The sequence below is a fragment of the Semicossyphus pulcher genome, unplaced genomic scaffold, assembly GCF_022749685.1.
Source record: "Semicossyphus pulcher isolate SPU_LCO1_2020_fin unplaced genomic scaffold, fSemPul1.0.p SCAF_2, whole genome shotgun sequence".
NCBI lineage: Eukaryota > Metazoa > Chordata > Actinopteri > Labriformes > Labridae > Semicossyphus > Semicossyphus pulcher.
In genome coordinates, this window is record NW_027211693.1 from 2,700,515 (window position 1) to 2,727,999 (window position 27,485).

Below are 27,485 nucleotides of genomic sequence, written 5' to 3' on the forward strand. Positions count from 1 at the left end.
CCTTATTTATGTCGAGGTAAGGGAGAGCAGAATGAGCAGTATGACTCTTATAGCGTTTATCAGGAGTTGGAGAGGATACGGGAGGAGAACTCAAAGTTTCAGCAATCCCAACTAGCCATCCATAAGGACTTTGAGCAGCTTCACTTACTCAGAGAAGACATGAGGACACTTGTGGAGACTGTATGCAGCCTCAAAGAAGCAAAGCCAGCTATAGTTAGCCATACCTTTACAAGGCCAGTTCCAGGTGGGTGGTCACACTACATACCTCCACCTGTTCAGACCATGCCCTCAGCAGAAGAGGAAGACTATGAAGAGGATGAGTGGCCTGAACCACCACCACCCTGGCCTGAGTCTGAAGAGCAGACACAGAGGGACAATGTGACCAACCTCCTGGACAAAGTGATGCATGAGCTCTAGGAAATCAGGCTTCAGACAACGTCCACTACTATGACACAAGGCAGAATAGCTGCCAAGAGTGCTCTGCCTCCTCACAGGGAGCCTCCAGTCCGGGTAGGTCTACCCCATAGACAGCCAGGTTACGAGGAGCCTCAACTTCGTCCTCCACAGTCTAGCTCCACCCCATCCATCACTATCCAGGTCCACCGGCCCATACACCTACTCTACACTGGGCCTCTCCTCAGCCAGCAGTCAACAGACGAGGTTCTTGGGTGCCTAGGCCAGGAGAGCAGTCCTACAGTGAAACTCCTCAAGCAGAGTCAGCCTATAGGGGACCTGGGCCTACTGTCCCGGACTTCAGCCAGCGAGACCCAAGTCAGTTTGCCCGACTGAAGATAGCTCTAGAGAACCTGTTGCCAGCTGATGCTACAGAGCTCTTCAAATATCAGATCTTAACAGATCACCTCAAGCTGGAAGAGGCATGTTTAGTAGCGGATTCATACCTCGACTCCCTGACTCCATATACAGATACCATGGCAGCATTGAATGAGAAGTTTGGGCAGCCACATCAGGTTGCACTGACGAAGATAGCCAGTGTCATGGATTCACCTGATATTCGCCGTGGTGACACTGCTGCCTTTGAGAGGTTTGCCCTACAGGTCCAGTCATTGGTAGGACTGTTGAAGACCCTGGGTCCAGAAGGCGAAAGTGAGCTGAGATGTGGATCTCATGTTGCACGCCTGCTCAGTAAGCTGCCCCCAGAGATGAGGTCCGACTTTCGGCGCTGTATGTTTCGCAGCCCAAATGCCACGTACACGCTCCAAGACTTCACAGAGTGGCTCCAGTATGAGTGTTGGTGTCAAGGCTATGATGGTAAAAGGAAATTTTTCTGCCAATGTGCCGAATGTTGCTAAGTGCTACTCATGGTGATTCATGTTGGGCCTCTCTTTAAATAACAGAACAAAGAGTCGGTCTAGACCTGCTCTTTCTGTAAAGTGTCTCGAGATAACTCTGGTTATGATTTGGCGCTATACAAATACAATTTGATTGATTGATTGATTGAACACCTACGGCCACGGCAGTGCCTTCTGACATCCACGGTCCCTTCCAACGCAGAGCTTTTCCGGAATGTTGAAAGACTTTGGCAGCTTGATGCATTACCATACCAAAAGGAGAAAGTGGTGACCCGGTCAAGACAGGACCAAGCAGCGATCCATCTGCTTGAGGAGAACACCATACGTGTGGAGGTAGAAGGAGTACTCCGCTATGCTACACCACTACTCTGTAGGAAGGACATGCCCTACTTCCATGCTACCAAAGAAGCAGTAATGCCAAGCCTCCGAAGTACAGAGTGGCGGTTGGCCAAGGATCCTGAGCAGGCCAAGGCTTACAAAGCAGAGATAGAGAAGCTAGTCGGGATAGGATCTGTGCTCAAGCTACAGCCAAGTGTGCTCACCCAAGATGGAGAATCGTGGTTTATTCCGCACCACATTGTGAGCCACAATGGAAAAAATCGTGTGGTGTTCAATTGATCATACCAGTATAAGGGCCTGAACCTGAATGAGTGCCTCCTGCCTGGATCGACCCTAGGTGCATCTCTCCCCGGAGTGCTGCTGCGTTTCAGAGAGAATCCTGTGGCAATTAGCGCAGACATTAAAGGGATGTTTCATCAGGTCCGCCTCCTACCTAGAGACAGGTGGAAGAGGCATGTTTAGTAGCGGATTCATACCTCGACTCCCTGACTCCATATACAGATACCATGGCAGCATTGAACGAGAAGTTTGGGCAGCCACATCAGGTTGCACTGACGAAGATAGCCAGTGTCATGGATTCACCTGATATTCGCCGTGGTGACACTGCCGCCTTTGAGAGGTTTGCCCTACAGGTCCAGTCATTGGTAGGACTGTTGAAGACCCTGGGTCCAGAAGGCGAAAGTGAGCTGAGATGTGGATCTCATGTTGCACGCCTGCTCAGTAAGCTGCCCCCAGAGATGAGGTCCGACTTTCGGCGCTGTATGTTTCGCAGCCCAAATGCCACGTACACGCTCCAAGACTTCACAGAGTGGCTCCAGTATGAGTGTTGGTGTCAAGGCTATGATGGCCAGCCATCTAGCAAAGGGCAAAGGGAGAATAAGGGACAGAGGACAGAGGGACGTCAGGGACAACGTACAACATCTGTTCTTCATGGGACTAAAGATGCCTACGATAAGGGAGCTACACCATCTGCCATATCAGGGAAGAGGAACACTACTGCAAAGGCATTTTGTCCCTACTGCGACAATGATGCACATTACCTCAACCAGTGTTCAGCCATCCAGCAGCTCACTAAGGCCCAAGTCACTAGGTGGATCCAGTCCATCAATAAATGCTGGCGATGTGGGAGGTCCCACCTTGCGGCATAGTGTACCCTTAAGAAGCTCTTTGGCCTCTGTCAAGGCAAACATTTGCAAGTACTCCATGAGGTCAACAGCCGAGCACATAAGGAGGAGCACCTAACCGAGAAGAGTAGCTTCATAAACACAGCCACCGAGGTACTCTACCTCGATCGACCTACTGACTGTAACCGTGTGCTGCTTAAGGTCATCAGAGTTATCCTGCGCCATGGTAAGCACACTTTGGACACCTACGCCATACTGGATGATGGGTCTGAGCGCACAATGCTCCTGTCGGATGCAGCAGAGAAACTGGGATTAAAGGGAACGGCAGAGGATCTTGCCCTTAGAACCATCCGACAGGATGTCCAAACTCTCCATGGGGCATCTGTATCATTTAATGTCTCTCCTGCATCACAGCCCAAGAGGAGTTTCCACATCAAAGGAGCCTTCACAGAAGCTAGCCTGGGGTTAGCCGATCACTCCTATCCAGTCGCCAGTCTGCAGAAGAGGTACAAGCATCTAGCTGGTCTCCCCCTACAGCAGTTTGAGAAAGCCAGCCCACTTGTCCTCATTGGTGCAGATCATCCACACCTGATCAACCCCATCAAGCCAGTACGGTTGTGTCCTCCAGGTGGACCAGTCGCCATCCGGACTAGACTATAGTGGATGCTACAGGGCCCAGCACGGATAGTTGAGCAACATTACAACATTACATTACTAACCACATATCTTCCTGGGAGTTCTTGTGCTCCCTTGTCTTGAAGGTTCCTGGGGATCGTTGCTGCAGACCACCTGCTGCTGTGGACCTGCTCGACTGCAACAACTACTAACATCAGCCTTCCCCATAGTATCATTATTGTTGCTGCTAATGCTAAATAGTAGACCTGTTGACTTCAACTGTTACAATTACGATTACCTCAGCCTTTATCATTACTCTGCTTCTCTCGCTAATTTATTTATTTATTTATTTTGCTAATCTTCACCCTAGTCTACCACTATTATTGGCATTGTAACCATAAGTATGTGTCTGTTGTTGTTCATGTAACAAGGACATATGTTGTTGTTGCTCTCTTTGCCTGTCTCTATCCTGCATCTCCTTCTATCCCACTTTCGGCCCATCCAGTCTCTCCAGATGTTCAACATGAGTCTGGTTCTGCTCGAGGTTTCTGCCTGTTAAAAGGAAATTTTTCTGCCAATGTGCCGAATGTTGCTAAGTGCTACTCATGGTGATTCATGTTGGGCCTCTCTTTAAATAACAGAACAAAGAGTCGGTCTAGACCTGCTCTTTCTGTAAAGTGTCTCGAGATAACTCTGGTTATGATTTGGCGCTATACAAATACAATTTGATTGATTGATTGATTGATTGAACACCTACGGCCACAGCAGTGCCTTCTGACATCCACGGTCCCTTCCAGCGCAGATCTTTTCCGGAATATTGAAAGACTTTGGCAGCTTGATGCATTACCATACCAAAAGGAGAAAGTGGTGACCCGGTCAAGACAGGACCAAGCAGCGATCCATCTGCTTGAGGAGAACACCATACATGTGGAGGTAAAAGGAGTACTCCGCTATGCTACACCACTACTCCGTAGGAAGGACATGCCCTACTTCCATGCTACCAAAGAAGCAGTAATGCCAAGCCTCCGAAGTACAGAGTGGCGGTTGGCCAAGGATCCTGAGCAGGCCAAGGCTTACAAAGCAGAGATAGAGAAGCTAGTCAGGATAGGATCTGTGCTCAAGCTACAGCCAAGTGTGCTCACCCAAGATGGAGAATCGTGGTTCATTCCGCACCACATTGTGAGCCACAATGGAAAAAATCGTGTGGTGTTCAATTGATCATACCAGTATAAGGGCCTGAACCTGAATGAGTGCCTCCTGCCTGGACCGACCCTAGGTGCATCTCTCCCCGGAGTGCTGCTGCGTTTCAGAGAGAATCCTGTGGCAATTAGCGCAGACATTAAAGGGATGTTTCATCAGGTCCGCCTCCTACCTAGAGACAGGTCCCTTCTGCGGTTTGTGTGGCGTGGTCTGAGGAGAGAAGAAGCTCCAGACGTTTTTGAGTGGCAGGTGCTAACATTTGGCACCACTTGCAGCCCATGCTGCACTACATATGCCTTGCAGAAACATATCTTGGACCACAGCGAGCCTGGAGACAGTGTTCGGTTCTCAGTGGAGAGATGTTTCTATGTGGACAACCTACTCCAGAGCTTGCCAATACCAGTGGAGGCCAGGCAGCTTGTAGACAGGCTACAGACCCTCCTAGCCTCCAGCGGGTTTGAGCTGCGCCAGTGGGCGAGTAATGTTCCCACCACCGTTGATCATCTTCCAAAGGAAGCCAGATCAGACAGCCTAGAGCTCTGGCTCACCCAAGAAAGAGCAGATGCTGCAGAGTCGACCCTTGGTCTCACTTGGCACTTCCAGTCAGACACCTTAGGGTAATAATAACAATAATAATAATAATACATTTTATTTGTATTGCACTTTATATTTAAGGAATCTCAAAGTGCTACAGAGAAGAAAGATAAAACAAAACATTTTTTATGTGTTAAAAGGAGAGCCTTTAAAAGGCACTTAGCAAAAAGTTTTCTTTAAAAGATAAGTTTTTAGGTCCCGTTTAAAAACATGTGCAGTCTGTGGGACCCTCAGTTGGTCGGGGAGGGTGTTCCACAGCCTCGGAGCTGCAGAGGAAAAGGCCCGATCACCCATAGTGCGGAGCTTGGTTCTGGGGACTTGGAGGGTGTTCCTGGTTGCATAACGGCGGGTGCATGAGGAGGTCTGGAGGGTGAGGAGTTCTTTCAGGTATTGGGGGGCGTGTCCGTGAATGCACTGATGAGTGAGGAGGGAGACCTTGTACTCAATTCTGAGTGGGACAGGGAGCCAGTGAAGGGATTTTAGAAAGGGGGTGATGTGATCGTATTTGCGGACCCTTAACCGGATCCTTGCAGCGCTGTTCTGAATATATTGCAGCCTCTGGATGCTCTTTCTAGAGATGCCGTTGAGAAGTGCATTACAGTAGTCGAGCCTGGAGGAGACAAAGGCGTGAACGAGCTTCTCTGCATCAAACACCGGCCTGTGGAATACGGGTTGCTAACTATGCGGAACATCTACAAGGTGTTGGCAAGCCAGTATGACCCCAATGCCATACACCACTAGAGCCAAGATCCTGGTCCAGCGCCTCTGGGACAAAAACAGGGAATGGGACGACCCCCTCCTCCCACAGGAGCTCTTGGACGCATGGAACGAGTAGGCAAGGGAACTACAGGTTCTACCTTCTATCCGCCTGCCTCGTTGCTACACCCCTAAAGAGGTGGATGGTGCCAACGTCAGGCATGAGGTCCACGTATTCTGCGACGCCTCTGAACAGGCCTATGGGGCAGTTGCATACTTACGCACAGAGGACAATCAGGGCAAGACCTACCTGGGATTTCTCATGGCGAGATCCCGAGTGGCACCCAAACGTTTACTGTCAATGCCAAGACTGGAGTTATGTGGAGCTGTTGTAGGAGCCCAGATCGCCACAGTGATACAACAGGAGCTCACCTTGAAGATCAGTCAGATAATCCTGTGGACTGACTCTACAACTGTGTTGATGTGGCTACAGTCCGAGTCATGCGGCTTTAAGGTTTTTGTCGGTACAAGAGTGGCTGAAATCCAGGAGCTCACAGACCTCTGTGCATGGCGCTACATGGATTCAGCGAGCCAACCAGCCTTCCACTCCACCGGCATGGACTGTTTTGGGCCTTTCAAGGTCAAGGTGGGGCGGCGTCTTGAAAAGCGATGGGGGATAGTCTTTAAGTGCCTCACCACCCGAGCCGTGCACTTAGACCTCCTCACCAACATTGACACGGACTCCTTCCTGATGGCCCTGAGGAGGTTCATTGCCCACAGAGGGACTCCTGCTGAGCTGTTCTCAGACCAAGGGACAAATTTCAGGGGAGGGGATAAGGAGCTCCGAGAGGCCTTTGCAGCACTGTCCCCAGAATTGCAACAGAGCTGGGCGAAGCAGAAGATAGTCTTCCATTATAACCCGCCTGCAGCTCCACACTTCGGGGGAGTCTGGGAAAGGGAGATCCGCTCGGTCACACAGGCACTCTACACAACCATGGGTGCTCAGGCACAGGCTGAAGAGGTTCTCAGGACAGTGCTCGTTGAAGTGGAGGGCCTTTTGAATTAGAAACCGTTGGGTTATGTATCATCCAGCCTTGAAGATCCGGACCCTGTGACCCCAAGTCTCCTATTGATGGGGCGGCTTGACGGATCCCTTCCTCAGGTGGTTTACCCAGATACAGAGCTCCTCAGCAAGCGCAGGTGGAAGCACTCTCAGATCATGACGGATCACTTCTGGTCAAGCTTCATCAGACACTACCTACCCAGTCTGCAAGCCCGCCAAAAGTGGCACGTCATCAGGGACAACCTCACCGAGGACAAAGTTGTCATGCTGGTAGACCCCCAGCTTCCAAGAGCACTCTGGCCTCTGACTAGTGATCAAGGTGCACACTAGTGCAGATGGTCATGTGAGGTCTGCAGACGTGAAGATAAAGGATAAGTTCTACATTAGGCCAGTAGCCCGCCTGGTTGTCCTCCCAGGTATACCAGACGATGAGGACCATCCCACCAACCCACCCCTTCAAGAGTAGTCAGCCTTTGTAGGTGGAAATAGCCAGGGCTATTTGGGGGCGGCTGTACAAAAGACCGTCAATCAGCTGTGACAGCATACTGCGCGCGCTGGATGTGTATAGCGCGAGCATGTTTGAGACCGGGAGCGTGCACGCGCAGCAGAGTGCAGAGAGCTACATGTGGAAGAGAGGAGACGGACGGTTGTTTTGTACAGGTCTGAAGTGACGTGTGCGTACGTCCTTGAGAGCTGTAACTTGGACACTTTAAGTTACTGTTTCTTGTTCTGTTAGATTGTTAATCACTCATGTGACCTGGGCGACTTGTGCTCGTAAATTAGCTAGCTAATTAGAGGCATGTGTCTGTTAGCAGTAACTCATTAATGAGCATTGTCGTTTTTGTTTTTTTGAGGACATTATTATTTCAGACTGTTCGTGATTGTTATGGATGTATACAGTAGATGGATGTGTGTATATGTACATGTTGAAATGCATATGTAGGTGTGTATATGGATATGTAATGATTTGGATTTATATTATTTATTTCTTTACAGAACCAGCCCGTGTCTGTACTGTGCCTCAAGCTCATTAAAGCCTGTAGAGGCCGGGATGTGTTTTCTCACTTGACACAATGGGTGTGTGTGGGCGGAGCTGTGTGTGTGTGGGTGTGTGTGTGTGTGTGTGTCACTGGGGCTGACTGATGGGCTAATGAGTATCACCTGCATCTACCTGTGAATTTGTTTGATACCGGGAGAGAGGAGGCAGGGTGCTTATATTTTCTGTTGACCGCTAATACCTTTTTCCACCATATAGTCTAGTCCTGCAAGTCACTCTACATTTGATGTGTGTCGGAAAGTATGTTTGATTGAAAGTCAAATAAACAACCGCAACTGCAGTAAAGGCTTCATATTTCCTCCGTGGATTCAGCGCGTCAGACAGATCCCTGTATTCCCCTCTCTGTGACTAATTTAGGTCTGGATGGTCACGAACATTGTCAACAGAAAATAGAGCTACAGATTTGACACTTCTGATGCTTCGCTGGATTTGTGCATGTAAAACAAAGGACCACTCAGCTACTTTGGATGTTGACCGTGAGTAAATGTGGATGAAGTGACAGAGCGCAGCGCAACCCATGGTATGTTGACCTCAGTTTGTTCATACTGTGAAGTTTATACTTGCCTGGACACAGTTGATGCTGGTTACTACTGCATATTGGATGCACATGGATGCTGTGGCTGTTGTTTGATGTCGTTCTTGCCATATTGCTCAAGATTGAGATAACTTGTGGAAAAAGTGGATCGCTTGTTTGTGCGCATTAAAGGAGTGAAGTTGGATTTACTGCTGATGCTCAAGCTTGAATTAGAGTGTGAACTGTGGACTTGGAGACAATATTGGATTGTTCATGTATGGAGTCAGATTTGTGCCAAAACGAAGTTGGATGTGGATTGATGATGTGGATGTGGATTGTGACATTTGCTCTCTGAATTTTTGTGGTGCATACTTTGCTGGACGTCAATATGAGTGGGTCAAAGGCTGGTTCAAATGCAAATGAAACTGATAACAATGAAATTGTCAAAAGGAAAATCATTCCCACTGAAAAGGCTTTGGTGTGTAAAATGGAGAAGCTTCAAAAGGAACGCCAAGCAAGAGTGAATAGACTGAAAGTTGTCATCAGTGCTTTAAAGGAGCTCATGGAGAATGATGATAATGTTTCACAGGTGCAAACTCAACAGGACATTTTGACGCAATTGCATGGTGAGGCAATTTCCCTGCATGGGTCTCTGATGGAAATAATACCTGAGGTGGAAAAGGATAAACAAAAGGTGTGGTTTGCAAGCATCAATAAATACAACAAAGGATTTATTGAGGATGTGAAATGGTGGATCTCTGGAACTAAGAGACCAGTCTCAAGCCATGCAACAAATGACAATGTGGAGAGACTACCAAATAACAAGGAATGTGAAAATCCTCCAAGCTTGCCACTGCATGAGCCACATCTTGATAGTAAAATGTCCCCAGACATGGAACAGGATGACATTCAGCCAAACGACAGTATCTCAAATGTTGGAAGCAGAAAATATGGATCAAAAACTGGGAATTCAAGAACTTCAAGCTCCTCTATTTCCTCTTCTCGTGTCAAAGCAGAGGCTGAAATGGCTGCTCTTCTCACTCGTCAGAAATTACTCAAACAAAAACAAGAGCTGGACCAGCAAGAGGAGGAAATAAAGAAAAGGAAAGAGAGATTTGAGCTTGAATTGGAGATAGCAGCTGCTCAGGCTAGGATGGAGGTCCTAAGAGTCTCAGGAAGCAGTGTGAAAGGCAGCAGATGTAAAAAATCAGATGGTATGGAATCCTACATGGCCAGAGGGGCTCATGCTGCTCTTAATACTGAGGTTGATTCATTTGTGCCTGGTGGCCAAGAAGTGTATGACAGTCGAATTACATCCAAGTCTCATCTAACAAAGGTAAATGAAAGGAAACTTACTGTTGATGTTGGATCTCAAATAGTCCAGCAGAGGCCGCCTGGGTTCCTGTTGGCTCCTAATGTGAAGAGTGATGTTTCAGCTTCTCGGTTTGCAGTCAGTCCACATGCTCAGGTGCCAGTTATTGATGACAGTCGCAACTTGCTATCCATAATGACAAGGCAAAATGAAATTTCTGCTCTGCTGGCGCAACAACATAACATCTCTCATTTGCCAAAAAGAGAGATCCAGGTGTTCGATGGAGATCCTCTTCACTATCAAGCCTTTATAAGAGCCTTTGAGCACAGTGTAGAAGAGAGGACAGGTGATACTGGAGACTGTCTGCACTTTCTGGCACAGTATACAAGAGAACCACGAGAGCTTGTTCGAAGCTGCCAACAAATGCCTGCAGACAGAGGATACCAAAAGGCAAAGGCTTTGTTGGAAGAGCATTTTGGGAATGAGCAAAAGATTGCTTCAGCTTATTTGGACAAAGCACTCTCATGGCCTGTGGTTAAAGCAGAGGATGCCAAGTCTCTCCAAGCTTATGGTCTCTTCTTAAGAGGATGTTGTAACGCGATGGATGACATACAGTACATGTCTGAGCTTAACATGCCTACAAACATGTTGACGGTGATCAAGAAGTTGCCGTACAAGCTGAGAGACAGATGGAGGTCAGTAGCTTGCGATATTCAAGAGAACCGTCATCGAAGAGCTACTTTCCCTGACATTGTGGGTTTCATTGAGCGCCAGGCAAGAATTGCAGCAGACCCTGTATTTGGCAATATACAGGACACTCCAAAGACAATGCAAATTAAAGATGGCAGCAAAGATAATTATCAGCGTCGCACACGAAATCAAGGAAGTAGTTTTGCCACTGCAGTAGCATCAGTTGATGGAAAGGCCCATGTGAAAAAGGAAGGTGTCCCACTGGACAAAAGGACCTGCTTATACTGTAAGGGTGATCATGCATTGGAGTTGTGTTCTCTATTGGGAAAGAGGGCGCATAAAGAAAAGATCACTTTTCTGAAAAAGCATGGAGTCTGCTTTGGCTGTCTGTGCATAGGGCACATAAGTAAGGACTGCAGGAGGCGACTGTCATGTAAAACATGTGGAGCTAGTCACCCTAGCATGCTTCATATTCACCCAAAGAACAAGGACCAGAATAAAGATCAAGGAGGTGTAGCAGATACAAACACAGCAATGGGCAGCTCTCTGGTGGCGGTACAAAGTAGTGGTCTCACTGGGGCCGGTGACCATGACTGTAAGCTCTCCATCGTGCCAGTCAAGGTCAAGTCTAAAAGAGGTCACAAAATTGTGGAAACTTGTGCCTTTTTGGACCAAGGCAGTTCTGGCTCCTTTTGGCTGGCTGTTCAATTCTCTTACGCACTATGGGCCAGGAAAAGCTCGTGGGAAGTTGCATTGTACCGGATCTGGAGGTAGCTGGCCTGGAAAGTGACCTCTACTGTGATTTACCAGATGTCTTTACACAGAAGAAAATGCCTGTGTGCAGGAGCAACATACCACGGGAGCAGGATCTGGTCAGGTGGCCATATTTGCGAGGGGTACACCTACCTGAAATTGATGCAGACATTGAGCTTTTGATCGGCTTGAATGCACCTAGAGCCCTGGAACCAATAAAGGTGATTCCAAGTGAAAATGGAGGGCCATACGCTGTTCAGACGTTGTTGGGATGGACTGTTAATGGGCCAATGTTTGGTGAAGCAGACTTGGAGCAACCCAATGTCACTGCTAACCGCATCTCTGTGGTAAAATTGGATGAACTGTGGAAGCAGCAGTTTCAACTAGACTTCCCAGAATGCAGCCATGAAGAGCAACTGGGTCCATCAAGAGAAGATTGCCAGTTTATGGAAATGGCGAAAAGCACTGTTGAGCTGGTGGATGGTCATTACACCATTGGTTTGCCTTTAAAGAAAGAAAATGTGTGCATGCCTGATAACCGCAAGGTAGCAGAGCAACGTGCCTTGAGTCTGAAAAGAAGGTTCCAGAAAGAAGCTGTATTTCATGCAGATTACACCGCCTTTATGCACAACATCATTTCCTGCAGTTATGCTGAAAAGGTGCCTGCTGAAGAGTTGGCATGCAGCCATGGCAAAACTTGGTATATTCCACACCATGGTGTATACCATCCTCAAAAGAAAAAGATCAGAGTGGTGTTTGATTGTGCTGCATCATTCCAAGGTATGTCACTGAACAAACAGCTGCTGCAAGGACCCGATCTTACCAGCTCGTTAATCGGAGTCATAACCAGATTCAGGAAAGAACCCATCGTTTTGATGGCAGATATTGAGGCCATGTATCACCAGGTGCGTGTACCAGCTGAAGACTGTAACCTGCTAAGGTTTCTCTGGTGGCCCAGTGGGGATTTCTCTCAACCCATGGAGGAGTACAGGATGTGTGTGCATCTCTTCGGGGCAACTTCATCACCGAGCTGTGCGAACTTTGCTCTGCGAAGGTGTGCGGAGGATAACAGGAACTCCTTCAGTCAGCAGGTGGTGGATGCCATTATGCACAGCTTCTACGTGGATGACTGTCTTGTCTCAGTACCCTCCGAGTCTGAGGCTATTGCTCTCTATCATGACCTTCGAGCCATTTGTGCCAGAGGTGGCTTTCAGCTAAAGAAGTGGATAAGCAATAGTAGAAATGTGTTGGCTGCAATTCCTGAAGAGGAGAGGGCAGTGGATGTAAAGGAGATGGAACTGGACCATGACACACTCCCTGTTGAGAGAGTACTGGGTGTGCAATGGTGTGTACAGTCAGATGCATTCAGGTTCAAGATTTCAATCCAAGATCGACCTTTGACCCGTAGAGGGATCTTGTCTGTGGTCAGTTCCATTTACGATCCACTTGGAGTGCTTGTGCCAGTGGTGCTAAAAGCCAAACTAATTTTGCAGGATCTGTGTAGGAAAGGCCTTGGGTGGGATGAGGTCGTACCCTCGCCCATGGCGCTGGAGTGGACAAATTGGATACAGGAGCTCCACCTGCTTGAGGATTTCAAGATCAGCAGATGTTTTAAGCCTGTGGACTTTGGCACTGTAGCTTCTGTCCAGTTGCATCATTTTGCAGACGCAAGTGAGGTGGGATTAGAACAGCTACTTACCTACTGTTGCGCAACACTGATGGAAAGCTGTGCAGCATCCTCGTCATGGGAAAAGCCAGGGTGGCTCCCTTAAAACCAATTACCATTCCCAGACTGGAGCTAACAGCAGCAGTAGTAGCAGCACGTATGGACAGGTTGTGGAGAAAGGAGCTGCAGATGACATTGCTTGACTCCGTCTTTTGGACTGACAGCACTTCAGTGCTAAAGTACGTCAAAAATGAAACCTCAAGATTCAAAACATTTGTGGCCAACAGGGTCTCAGAGATCCTTAAAGCGTCTCATGCAGCTCAGTGGAGATATGTTAGCACCTTGTCCAATCCAGCAGATATTGCTTCCAGGGGACTTGGAGTGAAGTCATTCCTTAAGGATGAACAATGGATGTGTGGCCCACAATTTCTGCTAGCAGAGGAGCAATGGCCTACAAACCCAGACAGCTCAGAAGAACTATCAGAGCAAGATGATCCTGAGTTCAGAATGAGCATTTTGGCTAACGTTCTTTCAGCTAAAGAAGAAGTTGACTCATTGAGGTTGATTGACCGTACCTCATCCTGGAACCGTCTGAAAAGAGTGATGGGTTGGGTCTTACGATTCAAAAATAGACTCTTAAATCTCTGGAAGAAGAGGAAGGAGGTCAAAGTGCTGCTGTCACACTCAAAGAGAGATGAGAGAGAGCAGATGGATGTTCTGAAAAAAGAGCTGCAGAGTGTCAAAGACTCGTTCCATGTTTCTCTCACTGTGGAGGAGGTAGAAGAGGCGGAGCTGGAAATAATTGGATCATGCCAAAGGAAAAGATTCCCAGAGGAGTTTTCCAGCCTCCTAAAGAATCAGAATGTGAAACAGATGAGCCATATATACAAACTAAATCCAAGGCTTGATAATGGCATTCTGAGAGTCGGTGGAAGGCTCAGTAGGGCAGCAATGCCTGAAGATTCAAAGCATCCGGTCATATTGACCAAAGATCTATGTATCTCTGACCTCATCCTAAGACAGGTACACAAAGAAGTTGGTCACGGTGGAAGAACCCACATGTTGGCAAAGCTACGCCAGAAATACTGGATTACTGGGGCCAGTGTGGCTATACGAAAGATCTTGGCCAAATGTGTTGTTTGCCGACGGGTTCTGGCAGTGCCAGCCAGCCAGCAGATGGCAAACTTGCCACTCAACAGGATTTCTCCAGATGAACCACCATTCACCTCAGTTGGAGTTGATTGTTTTGGTCCATTTGAAGTGAAACGTGGAAGATCTAGAGTGAAAAGATATGGAGTGATATTCACCTGCTTAGCTCTAAGAGCTGTGCATATCGAAGTAGCTGTATCATTGGAGACAGATTCCTTCATCAACGCCCTACGTCGCTTTATAGCAAGAAGAGGCCAAGTCAAAGAACTCTGCTCAGACAACGGAACCAACTTTGTCGGTGCTGACCGAGAGTTGAAAAAATCTTTGGAACGTTGGAATCAGTCTCAGATCCATGATGAACTCCTACAGAAAGGAATAAAGTGGAAGTTTAATCCTCCAAGTGGTTCCCATCATGGGGGAGCCTGGGAGAGATTAATTCGTTCAATCAGGAAAGTCCTCAACTCTACTTTAAGAGTACAAACTCTGGATGATGACGGTCTCAACACTGTGCTGTGCGAAATCGAAGCTATTCTCAATAGCAGACCAATAACAACAGCATCCACAGAACCTAATGACCTAGAGGCTCTGACTCCCAACCATCTTCTCCTCCTCAAAGGTCAGCCATCTTTTCCCCCCGGTGTTTTCCAAAAGGAGGACTTGTATGCTGTACGTAGATGGAAACAAATACAGTACATGTCCAATCTGTTTTGGAAAAGATGGACAAAGGAATACTTACCACAGCTTCAGGAGCGCCAAAAATGGAACAAAATCAAGCGCAATTTCATTCTTGGAGACATTGTGCTCATTGTGGATGACTGTGCACCCCGCAACTCTTGGATCATAGGGAGAGTTGTCAAAGCTGTTCAAGATAAGAGAGGACTCGTTAGACAAGTCAAGATCAAACCAGGACGAGCTGTCTGGACAGGCCTGTCACAAAGATTTGTCTGCTTCAGGAAGCCGAGGACACCTGATGGATTACTTGTTGACGTGACTTGTTTTGACATGACTTGACTGTGAACATGAGACTTGTGGCACAGACCACATTCTATCTAGGCTCCGTAAGTTCTGGAACCTCTGGCCTAGAGACACTTAAAGATATATGAAGAACCCACTCGTTCAAGGACATGGAAAATGAACTATTCTCATATTTGTAAAAAAAAAAAAAAGGGATATTGAATTGTTCATCTTGTTTGCATGTATTTTGCATTGAATTATTCCATGCTGCTATTATTGATCGGTAATTATTATGTCATAATAATTAGGGGCCGGAATGTAGAGGCCGGGATGTGTTTTCTCACTTGACACAATGGGTGTGTGTGGGCGGAGCTGTGTGTGTGTGGTGTGTGTGTGTGTGTCACTGGGGCTGACTGATGGGCTAATGAGTATCACCTGCATCTACCTGTGAATTTGTTTGATACCGGGAGAGAGGAGGCAGGGTGCTTATATTTTCTGTTGACCGCTAATACCTTTTTCCACCATATAGTCTAGTCCTGCAAGTCACTCTACATTTGATGTGTGTCGGAAAGTATGTTTGATTGAAAGTCAAATAAACAACCGCAACTGCAGTAAAGGCTTCATATTTCCTCCGTGGATTCAGCGCGTCAGACAGATCCCTGTATTCCCCTCTCTGTGACTAATTTAGGTCTGGATGGTCACGAACAAAGCCTTTAAAGGAGAGAAGTTGTCTGCATCCGTGTTTAACAGACACACCTGAAGCGAAGTGGGAAATCAGGCCCAGCCGTAAATCAAGAGTTAATACAGTCCTTTAGCCCTCACTAACATGGGCGTCTCAGTCTGCTGCTAAAGAAGCTGCTTAAGGCCCTCACAGTCTCATGCAGGGGGTGAGAGGGGGTGTCCATGAGAGATGTCAGCTCCTCTCACCCACCTCCTCTATGGAGTCCAGAGGACAGTCCAGGACAGAACTGGCCCTCCTGACCGGTCTGTTCAGTCTCTTCCTGTCCCTCTCTGTGCTCCCTCCTCCCCAGCAGACCGCTGCAGAGATGACTGCAGACACCACCACATACTGACTATAACATCACTGCTCCATCATCAGCACCACATACTGACTATAATATCACCTGTGTGTTACATTATATGTATTTATGACAGACTTATTCTCTCAGCCTTATAGAGTAAATAAAATAAATGTAAGATTTGAAGCGGTTTAAAGATTACTTTCATATCTTATAAGTCCATCAGGTATCAGGTGCTGTGATCAGTCTCTGCTGCAGATGTTTATCAGTGAAGCTCCATCTTTCATGAATATATTTCATAAAATCTGACGTAAACAGGAAGTGTCTCTTCCTCCTCCTCACCATCTTATCTCAGAGCTCCTGAATCAAGAGACCTGATTGATCAGTGGGTGGTGTTTAGTTCAGGTTGATCTCTTAACTCCAACATCACCTGCTAACCCTAACCCTAACCTCCTAATCCTAACCTAGAGCAGGTCAGGTTTTCAAGATAAATTACCATGGAGATCTACCCCAGAAGTGAACCACCGTCGTAGTACTGAAAACTCGTGCTGTGTTCGAAATCAGATACTACATACTACATACTGTGTTCGGCGGTAGTCTGTAGTACGGAGCTTTTCAAATTTATTTTGCAGTGTAACGCCAGGCACCAGTTTCTGGTTTTGGAAAGTGGAAGTTAATAGCCCGCTAAAAACAAACCACCGCTTCTTTAGCTATAGCGCCCCCTTCTGCTCTCCTCTTGCCGTCCGTCATTTCAACTGCTGCTGTGACGTTCCAGCGCTTTGCATTGTGGGATACAGTAGGCGAGGCAGACTGGTCCGATGCATACTGGAGATTTTCTCCGAATCAGTACGACATGCAGGTATTTTTGGCATACTGCACATTTAGCTTTTGTTTGCATACTACAGACAACATTTAGGCCACACCAGGACGTACTGCTAGGATAGTTTGGGATTTTGAACACAGCATTGGAGTTAATCCTGAAGTTACCATGATAACAGCAAATCCTGCTTTTAAAAAAAAGCCTCTGGTCTTACACCATAAGGGGGGAATTCACTAAGAATGAATTGCGGTCGCTGATAGCGGCATAAATTGCGCATCATTTGTCCTCGCTATCTGCTCTGTCTCAAGGTCCGATTCACAAAGCAAATCGCACTGATGATATTCAAGCACAAACACGGGCGTAAAGTTTAGCAGATCCATGCAGTTTGCTCCTCTCTCTGCTGCACGGTGCTGCGCTCTCAAGCTTTAACTGAGCTCCACACTGACTGTTAAACAGTAGGTTTAATTTAAGGGTTGATTATCACCATGGGCATCGTGTCAGAATGCATTAAAACAGCCAGGAAACTTCAGATCCATTTAACATGGTTTATTTTCTTCATAACCATATGTAGTTCAAATAAAGGGGGAACGAAACACACATTTAAACAATATGTCAAATCAGCAGCAGCTTGTCCAGATAATAATCCCGGTCATGCGTAACGGCTCCAGACCGTCTGCCCGTGTCTGTGCCCGTGTGTCAGGGTCGAGCCTCGCACAGCCCCGGACGGATTGGTCTCCCCATCATAATAATAATGACAATATATTATTAACAGATTGTTTTTACAGACAAATACATTTCTGATAACACAAAAGGGGAATTGTCATGATTCATGAACATGATCAGTGTAAACTCAGAGCGTGACAGCCCTTACAATACTGCGCCACAGCTCTCTGCAGGCGGTCATATTTTCACTCTAACTGCGCGCTGCTGTTTACGCTGCTGTTTGTGAATTAGGTGCTTTTTGCCACGAGGCTCCTTTACACAGAAAGGGGTCAAATTTGCCCTGAATGTCGTCATAATGACTCATTTAAATACGCACAAACAGCACCAGAGCACAGAGATGCTGTTTGCTCTGCAGCGCACTTTGGGCTGCCTTTAATCCATCTGCGTGTGCTTGGAGAATTAGGCGGAGTCATTTGTGTCGTTTGCCCTGAATATTTTAATATAGGCCTGTAATATTGGATTGTAATCATGGATGATGTATACAAGTGAAAGAATCCTTTTACATTTTAGCTGGTCGAGGTTTAAATACCTTTAGTACTGCTGTGGAGTTTAATCGATAATTTATAAACTGAATACAATCTGCAAAGTAACTAAAGCTGTTAATGTGTCACATGCAGTACGAGTACAAAGTACCACAAAAGCAAAACACTCAGGTAAAGTAACTAAGTGATTGAGGAAATGTATTTAGTTTCTTTCAGCTCTGCACAAAACCTCCACAGGCGGTTCCTCTGCAATTTTGTTGTGTAGAGTTTAACCGGAAGTGCTGTCCTGCTTAATGGTGTTTCCGGACAGATCCCCAACCTCCCCATCCGACAGCAGCGATGGCGGAGTACAGCCAGGCGGGCCTCCTGGCGGCTCTGCTCCTCTTCACGGCGCTCACAGTCCGGGACGTCTATCTCGGTAGATCGAGCCCTCAGCGCGGACACCAGCAGGCCGACAGCCCCGGCCTGTCCCCGGGCATCCTGCACGACACTGAGCCCGGCAAACCCGCCAAGTCCTCCCTGTACACCGGGCCCGTGCTCAGATTCCAGTACTGGTGAGTTAGCTCGGAGGCTAACTGCTAGCTGCTGTCTGTGGTTACTATTACTGTGTTTACAGGCTAACAGCGAGCTAACAGTTAGCATCATGGGATAATCTCTAAAAGCAAGATAAGAGTAAACGTTGATAATGTGAAACATGTAGAAACTCATTCATGATATTTTAAAAAATCGTTTTTTTGTGCTGTTGTGACATAATTTCCACTGCAGCTAATAATCTGGTTTTAATCGACGGGACTGTAGAAACACTGAGCCCCTGACGTCATTAGCGAGCCCTGATTTCAACTGTTGACTCGGATGAATGTGTGTATTTTCTGTCATGATGGTGACGCTTCAGATTGAAACAGAAACGTGTTCAAGAAGATTAAAATGACTTCAAACCTGAATGCGATTTATTTCATCTGTTTCTGCTCCTCAGTTTTATTCTTAACTCAAATGTTTACTTAAAGCGTCTGAACCTCTCCTGTGGGACATCACCTGACCTGCTGATCTCACCTGATCGGTGTGTCCTCTCTATTTCAGTATCTCCTGAGGTTACAGTAAAGTGTTCCAGGAGTACTCCAGAGCCATCAGCCAACTGTACCCTGACATCCGCATCGAGGGTGACAACTTCCCTCCAACTCCCTTCAACAGGTAAGCTCTGATATCACTAACACACCTTCAGCAGGTGAGCTCTGACATCACTAACACACCTTCAGCAGGTGAGCGCTGACATCACTAACACACCTTCAGCAGGTGAGCGCTGACATCACTAACACACCTTCAGCAGGTGAGCTCAGGTGTAGTCACAGTGTAGCAGAAGTTTAGGTGTGTTTACGAGGTTCTATATGAGCTACAAACACAAACAGATCATCAGTAATCAGATTATTAAAGCGCTGACACCTGGGGGGTACACCACGGAGCAGGATCAGGCGTTATCGAGGTAACTTCATGGTTAACTCTGAGTTTTCAGTACTATGAAGGTGGTTCACTTCTTACCGGGGTAGATCACCATGGTAACTTATGCTGAACACCTGACCTGCTCCGGGGCATGTTATGTCCGAGATAAGAGATCAACCTGAACTCATCACCACCTACTGACCAATCAGGTCTCTTGATTTAGGAGCTCTGAGAGCTGATGGTGAGATGGAGGAGGGAGAGAGAGCAGTAACACACTTCCTGTTTACCGTAGGAGTTTTTAAGATATAGCCATGACGGATATTCATTGAGCTCTACTGATGTACATCTACAGAGACTGACAAACACACTGAAGCCTGAAGTGCTTTTGTTCTTATAAGATATGACAGCGAGCATTCGTACAGCTTTAAATTGTGCTTTTATAGGCTGTTTATTTTATATTTGCTTCATGGGTCTGTTTGATCCGGCTGAGAGAAGAAGGTCTGAATCTGCCTCTAACAAAAATACATCTGTGCAACGTATTAATCTGCTATAACACACAAGTGTTATAATAAATGGTGCTCTGATGATGGAGCAGTGATGTTATTATATCTGCACATTTACACAGTCTGTGGTTGAGCTGTTTGTCCTCCCTGCATCCATGTGTGATGTCAGTCTGGATTATGTGAAACTTCTTCGTCTCTTTCTGAAATCACAGTTTGCTCTGAGTTTGTAAAATATGGCGATTTAGATTGCTCCAAACCCCGCCCCTTTAATGTGAACGCGCTCATAGAAACCTTGGGGTGACTTATCGAGTTGATAACCAGCGTTGTGTGACCGCTCAGCGTGATCTCCTTTGTCAGGCTTTGTCAAGTGAAGCCAGATCGGGAAACGAGACCCTATGTCTGTTGAACTCGCTTCCTAGTGTCGGCCCTGGTCAGACGAGCAGATTAACAGCTGCAGGGACATTAAGATTCACAGTGTGTGAAACGTCCACAGGGGCCCACAAGGTACCACAGGGGCCCCCAAGGTACCACAGGGGCCCACAAGGTACCACAGGGGCCCCCAAGGTACCACAGGGGCCCCCAACGTACCACAGGGGCCCACAAGGTACCACAGGGGCCCACAAGGTACCACAGGGGGTGCCAAAAACACACCATGACAGTTTATGTAAGGAGCTTTAAACACATCTAATGCATGTAACAACTGTGTGGAGGCCTAACCAGTGTCACCAGTATTATTAACAGCCCACCTGTCCTCAGGTTTGTGGGGAATCTGGTCTCCTACCTGAAGCTGCTCTTCATCCTCGTCATCGTCAGTGGTCAGAACCTCTTCGTTGCAGTCGGCGTTGACGCTCCAAGAGCCTGGACCTGGAGTCAGGACAACAAGGTACCTTTCACCATGGTAACAGATGCTTCAGCCTGTCACCGTGACAACAGGTCTAACCCTTTTACTGTGTCGTCAGATCTTCTCGTGTCTGATGGTCTTCTTCCTCTGCAACATGGTGGAGACACACTTCCTGTCTACAGGAGCCTTCGAGGTCACACTAAACGGTGAGCACTGATTGGTCCAAAACATGACATCACTTATAACAGTAGGCTTGTTCGAGATGAGCGAGGCCTGCGCAGAATTGATCGCCGCCTTGCCAAGCACATTGCATGAAGGTTAGATTGTTGTCCGACTTGTTCTGAAACAACTCGACTGCACGAGGCTTTGAAGTCCCGCTGGAGCCGACTGCACAACTCCATGCATGATGGGAAACGACTTGAAAAAAGCTTTGACACCTCCCACAAGGAAGTGAAGAGTCTTATTATTCATTAAACTTCATGACGTTTCCGACAGACACCAAACGGTTTCATCAAAGTACTGTCATCACAATAATGCTTTACTCATTCCTCACGAACGCTGTCGTAAATGCAATGATGTTTATATCGAAATAACTATCAAAAGACCTGAACACAATATAATGAGAACTTCATATTAAATCGAATTAAAACAATAACAACAACAACAACAACAAACGAAGACTTTATTCACTTCAATTTACAGTGAGGTGTTGGTGTCATAGGTGTTTGACGAGGCGACCAGCAGACTTTATGACTCCTCCTTTAAGGCTACTCTCGCCTGTTGTCAAGGCGAGCTGGCAGTCATCTCGAACAAGCCTATTGCTTATTGATGAGGCTGGCTGTAAAGGGGAAGAAACTGACCAGAAAAGGAGAGGAGGAGCTAGAGAAGGCGAGGAGGAGGAGCTAGAGTAGGAGATGAGGAGGAAGTAAAGGAGAGGAGGAGCTAGAGAAGAAGAGGAGGAGGAGTTAGAGTAGGCGATGAGGAGGAAGTAAAGGAGAGGAGGAGCTAGAGGAGGAGCTGTAACAGAGTTTTTGGTCTCTCCCAGATGTCCCCGTGTGGTCGAAGCTTCAGTCGGGTTACGTTCCGAACATCCAGGAAATCTTTCAGATCCTCGACAATCACCTGAAGCTCAACCAGGCTGATCCCAGGAGCTTCTCCACCTCATAGAGATACACAGGTAAACAAATATACAGGTAAATATTCATACACTTAAACTAATGCACAGGTAACATGTATACACAGGTAACATACTGTATAAACACAGATAAACAAAGACACAGATAACGCACACAGGTAAACTGACCTCACCTGTGTCTCTCCTCAGCTGTTCTGTGTTCAGGTGTCCCGGCTCAGTGGGACGTTCAGCTGTTGGCTTTCATGAAGGTCTGGCCTTAAAGCACACTCTGCGGGGCCCGGCCGGATGTCCCCTGCCAAGAAACGAGCGCTCCCTCTGCACCGGCTCACAGCTCAGCACTAAAGTACCCACAATGCATCTGTCAGCTGTCCTCCCAGGCTCTCTGCTGGACTCCACTGGTCCCTTTGGTTCAGTTTATTTTATTTATTTAGTTTGAGGTTGACTTTGTTGAGCAGGAACAGAATAAAACTACAGTACCATTGTTAGCGTTATGCCAATTAGCATCCGTCTGGACAGGAAGTACCAGACAGGAAACTGAAATGAACATCAAAGTAATGAATGATTATGATCTGGTAAATGTAAAAGCAGTTATTTTTCAACGATGTCATCGATGAGTCTGCGAAATGTCTGAAATAAAAAAAAAAGTCGAGACACCAGTATGAGGCTTTTATTTTGAAAACAGGAAAAGACCAGTGCTTTTATTTTACTCAGGAAATTAAGTAATTAAAATATTTATTTAAATTATTAGTAAATCATAATTTATAACTGTAATCTTTAATTTATTTCTGCTTTTCATCACCAACATATAACGTCTGTTTAAACAAACAAACAGGGCCTGAAAGTGGCGTTCACCACTTCCTGTGCAAAAGCTGTGATCTATAAAAACAAACTTGATGGGAAAATGAGCACCTGTAAGCAAACTGGGACCCAAGCGTACCAACATTTTGGAGGCAGAAGAAATTAGCGAGGCAGATGGTGAGGTGGTAGACCGAAGCCAGGTTGTGTATTGACACCTTTCACACATTTTCACGAAACATCAAACGTTATTGAGCGATCTACGTCACCATAAACATTCATACCAGCAGTGTACGTGACGTGAGCACCTTTCAATTTGAAAAGATAAAAGCAAATCTTAAATGAATGTCCTTAATGTTTGATCAGCACTGTGTCACCTTCACAGCCCCCCGGAGCGAGAGGAGAGCCCGTCTCCTGAATCGTTGGATTTAGAAATCCAAAGTAACATCAGAGTTGAAGAACACAGCGTCAATAGTTTTTATTCATATCTTCTAACCCTATGTTTATATCAACAAGTAGTATTTTTAGTTTTAATAAAGGTATTGTGACTTAATTTACTGCAATGATCACGACTGTGACTTGCAGTGGCTGCATCATCTGTCACCTCCTCCGGAGTGTCCTCACCACCTGCACACCTGCACATCGTGTAATGAGTCAAGTCTACAAATGAAGCAGTGACTGCTCTCACAATCATTACATATCCATTTAATCAGTCCCAAACACCGTGCTGGCCCACTTCATCATAAATAAACCATGACTTAAAAAGCCGATCAGTCTTCTATCAGATAATATCAGGAGGAGAGCAGACCTGTGACTGACGCGAGCATTCTGTCATGATGTGATGTCATTAATGTAAACATATTTATACACTCGTGCTGATGGATTCACTGCACTGCTGGAGAACTATGTGAAGGCTGTAACAACTTGTTGAACATTTGAAAACATGTTTGTAAGTGATTATTAATGTTACTGATAGAAGTGAACACCTGTGTGAGACAGGTAACCCGTCTACTTTTACCATCCAACCCCACATTCTGGCCAAGCGCCTTTAAGAACAATTTAATTTTAAGTCTAATCTTGTAGGTTGGATTTTGGATTTCTTAACTAACAGGACACAGAGAGTAAGGGTGAATGAAGTCCGGTCTGGTCAGCTTTACAGCTCCACAGGCTCCCCACAAGGATGCGTACTTTCACTGCTTCTGTTCATCCTTTATACAACATGTGCCACAGCAAATATCAAAACAGGACAATTATTAAGTATGCGGATGATTCTGTTACTGTGAGTCAGCTCCAGAAAAATGAAAGAGGCCATGACCTTATAGTGGGTGACCTTGTGCAGCGGTGTGAAGAGTCACATCTTCAACTTAATATATCCAAAACAAAGGATATGCTGATTGATTTTAGCAAACAAACCCACACACGATGCCACAACCATAAAAGGTCAGTCAGTGGAACGTAAGGAATCCTACACATACCTTGGGACTATTAAAGATTTTAAACTGAACTTTCAGAAAACGGTGAGGCTGTATGTAGAAAAGGACAACAGCATTTGCACTGTCTGAGAAAATTGTCCTATTTTCGTGTAGACAAAACCATGATGACCTTATTTTATCATGCTTTTATTGAATCCATTTTATCCTTGTCCTTGGTGTCAAGGTTTGAAGCCTCTCTGTGAAGAACAAGAACTCCTTAAATCAAATTGTAATATGGTCAAGTTAGCTGACCGGCGAGTCCCAGCTGAACCCCTCTTTCCTGTATAACAAGCAGTTACAGCGGATAGCCACGACCATTTAAAATGACAGTTCGCATCCTTTGCACAGTGAGTTCCAGCTTCTTTCCTCGGGTCGGAGGCTCTTAGTCCCACGCTGTAGAACGAAACGTTACAGAAACAGCTTTGTTCCAGCTGCAATCACACTGGTAAACAAGCTGTAGAACCCAAAGCTGCACGAGGCACTTTGGAGCATGTATCTTATTTTTTAGTTATTGATTGATTTTTATCTCATTGTTTTATTGTATTGATCTGTTTTTATTCTTTTAACCTATGTCTGGTAGGAATTTCTATCTTAATTATTTGCTTTTAATTCATGGATTGCAGCACTCTGTCGATTTTAAATGTGTTGGTTTTATGTCTTGTCTAGATTGTCAAACTGTGTTTGATGTTTCGACTTGGGTATCAGTAAAGTAACCTGAACCTGAACCTGAGCTTCAGACTTCAGTTTGACTGAACTGATGAATCTGATATAAAGAAACGAAGAGACACAAACAGCGGCTGCAGAACACCTGAAACACAGAAAACACAGGTGTTCAGTATTTACCTGTCCTCAGTGTTTCGGTTTTCTTTCAACTTTTTTTCTCACATTTTCATCTGAGATCAGAGTTGTTCATTGGTGAGTGTCTACCTGGGCACAGGTGAGTGTTTACCTGGGCACAGTTTCTGCAGAGGTGTGTCATGAGTGTGTCTGAGCAGAAGCTGCAGGATTCAACAGAACAAACTGCAGAAACATAAACAACACAACAGGTCAAAGCTTTATGACCTCACCTGCTGCTCACCTAAACACCTGGGCCCGTACTTATAAAGCTTCTTCGTGCAAAGAGTTGCTCCTAGTGACGAAATTCTAAGAAAATTCTTAGAATTGTGACGTTTTCTAAGAATTTCCCCTAAAGGTTAAGACCAGATCCAGGTAAAGATAAAAGTTATGCTTTTTGCGCTCCTCAATAATGCGAACAACCGGAGGTAAAGATGCATTATCTGCCGCGCTGTGTTCTCCCATGCCTGTCTCTTGGTTTGAGCTGTAAAACTGGGAATGTATGTATTAAAATGTTTTTTACGTTCATCGACTACTTGAGCTACAAGTAAACGCTGTTCCTCCGTCCAGTTGGGTTTTCTGGTTCTTCTTGTTAATGCCAACATACGCAGCGTCTTATAACCTATGTGAAGGCTGGCCAGCTTCACAGAGCTGATGAAACGGGAGCCATTTTTCCTCATTAATATCGATTAGATTAAGTCCTAAAGTTACCAGCATGGCAAATAAACATGATCAAATAAATATAAGTATCAGCATGTGAAGAGGCGACTGCGCAACTGAGCATGTGTTTAACATGTTGTAGGCTGTTTGCTTTAAAGTGTGGCTGGCAATTTATTCAACAGAGATTTACATAAAATAGTGATCATGATGACACAATGTCTGACTAGATTCTATGATTAGGCCGATCGATTTCACTGTCCTTCTTTGCCCATCATCACTAAGAGACCCTTTTTTTTGGATCAACCAATCACAGCCTTTGAAAGAATGTGTCATACCAAGCAACAGGGTCAGCCCCGCCTCCTCACTAAGATAAAAGTCTCTGTCTCTTCCTGCTCAGAGTTGCTCTGAGAGTGTTCCTAAATCACTCCTAAGCTAGGACTCCTTGCTAGAAGTTTTTTTAGCTAAGCTAGGAGCTCCCTGAGAGTGTTCTCACAATGTTTGTGAATACGGGCCCTGGACTCAGGTGAATAAAGCGTTTGGAAAGAAATGTGAAGTCTGGTTACATTGAGACTCACCTGTTCTTTCAGTGCAGGTGGTGGAGTCAAAAACCTTTAGGATGAAACTCAAATCCACACAACAAAGAGTCTGCAGTTCATCTGCTACACCTGGACAGGTAAAGACAGGTAAGGCAAAGGTGAGACGCCTAAGGATGGCGGAAGGACAGGTAGAAACAGCTGAAGGACAGATGGAGGTGGGTGGTAATGAGCGTAAACAGATGATGCAAAGGTGAGACAGGTCAGGATGGGTGAAGGACAGTATCAATCCTTCCTCACATGAGATTGTCTTACAGAGCCGCAGCAGGTGGTCATCAGTGTTGTTGCCATGGTAATTGGATTGAGTGGGTTTGGGGTCAAGCCTGGAATCGAAGAAGATTACTTCCTGTTCCTCTTTCCTGTCCAGCTCAGTCTGAAATGAATCAGTTGAATCAGTTAAATGAAGATGAAATCAGTTAAATGAAGATGAAATCAGTTAAAGATGAAATCAGTTAAATGAAGAATGAAAATGAAATCAGTTAAATGAAGATGAAATCAGTTAAATGAAGATGAAATCAGTTAACGATGAAATCAGTTAAAGATGAAATCAGTTAAAGATGAAATCAGTTAAAGATGAAATCAGTTAAATGAAGATGAAATCAGTTAAAGATTAAATCAGTTAAATGAAGATGAAATCAGTTAACGATGAAATCAGTTAAATGAAGATGAAATCAGTTACAGATGAAATCAGTTAAATGAAGAATGAAAATGAAATCAGTTAAATGAAGATGAAATCAGTTAACGATGAAATCAGTTAAATGAAGAATGAAAATGAAATCAGTTAAATGAAGATGAAATCAGTTAACGATGAAATCAGTTAAATGAAGATGAAATCAGTTAACGATGAAATCAGTTAAAGATGAAATCAGTTAAATGAAGATGAAATCAGTTAAAGATGAAATCAGTTAAAGATGAAATCAGTTAAATGAAGATGAAATCAGTTAAAGATGAAATCAGTTAAATGAAGATGAAATCAGTTAACGATGAAATCAGTTAAAGATGAAATCAGTTAAATGAAGATGAAATCAGTTAACGATGAAATCAGTTAAATGAAGATGAAATCAGTTAACGATGAAATCAGTTAAAGATGAAATCAGTTAAATGAAGAATGAAAATGAAATCAGTTAACGATGAAATC

The 27,485-nt window shown here is 45.5% G+C and overlaps 1 protein-coding gene across 1 annotated transcript; it reads left to right on the forward strand.

The window, feature by feature from the left end:
* The first annotated feature begins 18,393 nt into the window (after window positions 1-18,393).
* selenot2 (selenoprotein T, 2) lies at window positions 18,394-22,680 on the forward strand. Its single transcript, XM_069669938.1, has 6 exons — window positions 18,394-18,634; window positions 19,158-19,268; window positions 20,774-20,900; window positions 20,977-21,064; window positions 21,904-22,035; window positions 22,183-22,680. The coding sequence occupies exons 1-5, from the start codon at window positions 18,420-18,422 to the stop codon at window positions 22,023-22,025; spliced, it is 663 nt and encodes a 220-aa protein (XP_069526039.1). The 5' UTR covers window positions 18,394-18,419; the 3' UTR covers window positions 22,026-22,035; window positions 22,183-22,680.
* The last annotated feature ends 4,805 nt before the right edge of the window (window positions 22,681-27,485 follow it).